The 5,152-nt window shown below is 45.3% G+C and overlaps 1 protein-coding gene across 1 annotated transcript in view; it reads left to right on the forward strand.

Annotated features, from left to right (window-relative positions):
• EXOC2 (exocyst complex component 2) overlaps positions 1-5,152 on the forward strand; it is a gene marked incomplete at its 3' end in the record, with an annotated part of 147,817 nt that overhangs the window by 101,770 nt on the left and 40,895 nt on the right. The window contains exons 17-19 of the mRNA XM_015425843.1: positions 964-1,085; positions 2,849-2,910; positions 4,528-4,608. Coding sequence (XP_015281329.1) covers positions 964-1,085; positions 2,849-2,910; positions 4,528-4,608 — 265 coding nt within the window. The remainder of the gene's footprint in view (positions 1-963; positions 1,086-2,848; positions 2,911-4,527; positions 4,609-5,152) is intronic.

Genomic DNA, 5,152 nt, shown 5'->3' on the forward strand with positions numbered 1-5,152 from the left:
CGTTTGATCCCAAACTCTCTTCATTCTTCCAGTCCTCCCAGTTACAACCTATCTTAGTGACAACTAGCTTATGCTCTTTCAGTCACAGATTCAAACCCATCTCCCTCTCACGTGGCTCTTTTTTTTTCTCATTAACTGGCAACTGGCCGCATTCCCCCAACATTCTGTCAGCAGTCACTGGCTGCTTTCTGGGAGAGGTGGAACTGGGGTGTGATCGTCAGTGCAGGCTTGCAGAAAAGTGAAAGGTTTGTGCCCAGAGCATCAGTCTTGTCATCCAGGGCCACGTACACTCAGGAGGAAAAAGTGAGAATATTTCCAAAGTGTGAAAAGTCTAGAGTCACCACAATCTTAAGCTAGTGAGGGATGACGGTGTGATGCTAGCTGTCATATAAAAGATGAAGAAAGCCAGGGCTCTTTTTGTAGAAAAAGCCCAGCAGGAACTCATTAGCATAATAGGCCACACCCAACAGCAGAAACTCATTAGCATATTAGGCCACACCCCTGATTGCACCGCTCATTAGCATATTAGGCCGCACCCCCATGTTACCAGAAGTGTGGTTATCCAGCCACACCCACCTTTTGCTTGTTATTCTGTTTACCTTGTTTGTTGTCAAAACCCAGGGCTTTTTTTGTAGCAGGAACTCCTTTGCATGTTAGGCCACACACCCCTAATGTAGCCAATCCTAATGAGTTTCTGCTGTTGGGTGTGGCCTATTATGCTAATGAGTTCCTGCTGGGCGTGGCCAACTTGGGAGCCAGGCGGAACTCCGTTCCTGTGCGTTCCTGCCCAAAAATAGCCCTGAAGAAAGCTATGTGGTGAAGGAAGAAAAATCACTTCTTCCTTACAAGCCTAGGTCTCTGTAGTAATTGTGATTCTGTTTAGTATTTCGCTGAATAATAAACCATAGGCTAGCCATAGTTTCAATGACTTCTTTCTTTCTTTCTTTCTTCCTTTCTTTCCAGGCTCTGTTATGAATCTCTTACCGCGCTTGAAATACCGAATGACATGCTTCAGATCATTCAGGATCTCATTTTTGATCTCAGAGTTCGCTGTATAATGATTACTTTACAGCACACCACTGAAGGTATTAAGATATACTCCTGCGACTTGTATCTTTGTAGCACTTTTTATGAGCACTGAATTTCCACCCCCCTGAATGGTGCTAACAACTCTGATCTCATCAGTGTATGTTTATCTTTAAAATTGTCCTTGTTGCACAGTGCTTTAAAACTGTCCATGTTGGTATAGTCAGACGAAAAATAAAAGTTCAGATCGGCAAAAGGTTAATCAGAACTCATCTTCTCAAAAGTAACTTTGGCTGTTATGGATGAAAGAAGCAGGAACCCACAAGGACTTGCGGAGGCATCTCATTTTTTTTTCCTCCCCAACTATTTCCTCTTTCCTTTTTCCTGAAAGCACCCACAGTCTCTCCACTGTTCTTGATTCCTTCTCTCCTTCCCACCCAACAGCCGACCTATCTTTATCTGCCCATCTGTCTTCAGCTCCTCCCCCCAGCAGCCTCTGCCAAGGAAAACTATGGCCCAGTTGTGTGGTGCCAGTCACTGGGCCAGGCCCACTTGCATGATAGAGAACCCTCAAGGACTTGAGACATGGCACCCCACTTTCCCGTGTATCCCCCTCCCCACACTATTTCCTCTCCCCCCCACTAATTCCCATACCATCTCCCCTTCCCCTGCCTCATTCTGTCCTTTTCAGACATTCGCCAAGTTACCTTTTATATACCTCCCATCTTCCACCGTATTTACTATTTATTTTTACCTCACCTTGCTTCAGAGTGGAGACCAAAGCAGCCTACATTTATCTCCTCTCCTTTTTATCTGCACAACAACCCTGTGGGGTGGGTTAGGCTGAAAGCATGCAACTGGTCCAAAATTACCCAGTGAGCTTCCGCAGCAAGATGGGAATTCCAACCTGAATCTCCTAGACCCTTCACTGAAGCACTAACCACAACACCACACTGGCTTTCATATAGTGGCTGCTGTTGAAGAGTAGCAAGCAGCCAGGCCCAGTTGTCATGCAAGTCAGGTGGTAACAGGTCATCCAGAGGCTGCTGCTGGGACTAGGTTTGCCAACCTCCAGGTGGTACCTGGAGATTTCCCAGAATTACAACTGAACTCCAGGACAGAAAAAAATGGCTGAGGCCTCTCCCCTCCACCCTCCTCAGACTCGAACATAAAGTCTCCAGGAATTTCCCAACATAGAGCTGGCAACCCCAGCCAGGCCTGGCCCCAATGAGTCTTCCCTTAAAGGCCAAAACAGCCCTGGAAAGGGTCCTGCCCCCTCCCCCTATCTTTTACTGACAGAATGAAGTCTAGAATCTATAGTTGCCTAGCAACAACCAGTGAGGGAATCCGTTGCTTAAAGCCATAGGCACTCCATTTGTTATTTTGGGTTTTTTAAAAAAGCCCCCAGTGTATTTTTTGTAGATTTCAGATTTTTCTACAAACCTGGGGCAATATCCTGGTTTGTAGAAAGATCTGTCTTGCCTGTTGACAGCTCCAGTCACCAGATGTAAGTATGAGATTTGGCCAACTTTGCTTTTAGAGTATAAGATTATGGTGATGATGGTCCAGTCTATTCATGTGTGTCACAAAAGCATTATTTTAATATTTTCAGTCTAGCATGAACTGTGTGTAGTTTCTTACAAGCATATAGTTAATTAGATTTGATGTCAGCCCATTTTATGTATAAAGCTTTTGCAGCTTTAAAGTCACACGACTCAGAGTTCGGCAGCTGGAGATAAAGTCATTTGGTGCAGGTTCTCTTAAAGAGGGTTTGGGGTTTTTTTTACTGCATAACAACTTTGTGCCATTTCCACTTTTACAGATGCAAAGAGATTGGCTGAGAAGGAGGACTGGGTTGTAGATAATGAAGGCTTGACCTGTCTGGTAGGCATATCATTACGTTTCCAGACATCTGCATTTCATAACACAGTGTTTAGCATCTTCAGTTTGTCTGCTTCACTGAATTCTCTCTTTTTTGTATTTTTCCTATGCATGTGCGTGCATTTGCGCATGTGAGTGTGTGTGCACCTGGAAGTCATGGCGACCTCTGGTGCCTGACCCCTACTGGGGGCCTAGAGGATATTCAGAGAGGTGGGTGAATAAAGCCTGCCCCTGTCCTCCGACTGCTGGTATTCCAAGGAGGTCGCCCATCCAAGTACTTGCTTAGTTTCCGAGATCTGACCAGATCGGGCTTGCCTGGGCTATCCAGGTCAGGGCCTGTTCCAATGAATTCTTGTGAGGCTCCGGTGAGATAATTTCATGTATCAACTCCTTGGCGGAAATGGCATTGTTTAGTCCTGAACAATAGTGGGGAAATCCCATCTTTCCTGTTTGTGTCCTCGGTCAATGCTCTAGCACAAGCCTTGGTGATTTTATCCTGGTAGACCTGAGGAAGGAGAATCGTCTTGTCCGGTTAAGAAGGTGTAATGTTGCATAAATGTCATTATCAGGGCTTTTTTTGTAGAAAAAGCCCAGCAGGAACTCATTAGCATAATAGGCCATATCCAACAGTAGGAACTCATTAGCATATTAGGCCACACCCCCGACAGCACAGCTCATTCGTATATTAGGCCACACCCCCATGTTACCAGAAGTGTGGTCATCCAACCACACCCACCTTTTGCTTCTTATTCTCTTTACCTTGTTTGTTGTCAAAACCCAGGGCTTTTTGTTTGCAGCAGGAACTCCTTTGTATGTTAGGCCACACCCCCTAATTGTAGCCAATCCTAATGAGTTTCTGCTGTTGGGTGTGGCCTATTATGTTAATGAGTTCCTGCTGGGCGTGGCCAACTTGGGAGCCAGCCGGAACTCTGTTCCTGTGCGTTCCTACCCAAAAATAGCCCTGGTCATTATAAATATTTAGATGCATACCTTAAAAGCTGGGGTAGAAAGCTGGTGTGGTATTATGAACTGTGTGTCAGACTAGGGTTAAGTTCCAATTCTCCATCACCTGTAAAACTCACTGGAAGACCATGGGGCAGTGTCTGTTTATCAAACTAACTTCAGGCCTGTCACCAGGAGTTGTGAGATGGAGTCATATATTGTTACTAGATTGATAGAAAATTGTTATAATGGGTCATGGGGTGGGTTGTTGTTTCCAATTCTCCATCACCTGTAAAACTCACTGGAAGACCATGGGGCAGTGTCTGTTTATCAAACTAACTTCAGGCCTGTCACCAGGAGTTGTGAGATGGAGTCATATATTGTTACTAGATTGATAGAAAATTGTTATAATGGGTCATGGGGTGTTTGCCTTTTTTTTGCATGGCTCTGCACTATTGTAGCTTCAGATTTGTATACACAGACATACAAACACAAATACATTCATGGTCTTTTATTAGACCTTCAAACCTAAACCTTTTCATATCTAAATATTCGGATGACAGAAATTGTCATGAAGCAATGTGGTCCCTTTCTGTACAGCTGGATGATTAATGTAGAGGAAGTCACACTTCCTAGCTTTTACAGCTAACCCGCTGGCCATTTTTCTCTTTCTTTTAGCCATCCCAGTTTGAACAGTGTGTCATGCATTCTTTGCAGTCACTCAAGGGTGTCCTTGATTCCAGGCCTGGGGAGACCAGCGTAAGTGATCTTTAATATGTCATTTATGTGCATGAAAACTCCAGTAATCTGAACCTAGTGAGCATCCAGACTCATGTGTGCTTAAAGTAATAGCTCTGTTTCCACTACATAAAGTAAAGGTAAAGGTCCCCTTGCTCGAAAGCCAGTCGAGTCCGACTCTAGAGTTGCGGTGCTCATCTCCGTTTCAAAGCCAAAGAGCCAGCGCTGTCCGGAGACATTTCCGCGGTCATGTGGCCGGCATGACTAAACACCAAGGCACACGGAACGCTGTTACCTTCCCACCGAAGCGGTACCTATTTATCTACTTGCAATTTCTTGCTTTCGAACTGCTAGGTTGGCAGGAGCTGGGGCCAAAGACGGGAGCTCACTCTGTCATGCGGCACACTCAGGTCTTGAACAGCAGTGCCGCATGACGGAGTGAGCTCCCATCTCTAGTTCCAGCTCCTGCCAACCTAGCTGTTCGAAAGCAAGACATTGCAAGTAGATAAATAGATACCACTTCGGTGGGAAGGTAACAGCGTGCGTTCCGTGCGCCTTGGTGTTT

The sequence above is a fragment of the Gekko japonicus genome, unplaced genomic scaffold (genome assembly GCF_001447785.1).
Source record: "Gekko japonicus isolate JY-2015 unplaced genomic scaffold, Gekko_japonicus_V1.1 scaffold2301, whole genome shotgun sequence".
Classification (NCBI taxonomy): domain Eukaryota; kingdom Metazoa; phylum Chordata; class Lepidosauria; order Squamata; family Gekkonidae; genus Gekko; species Gekko japonicus.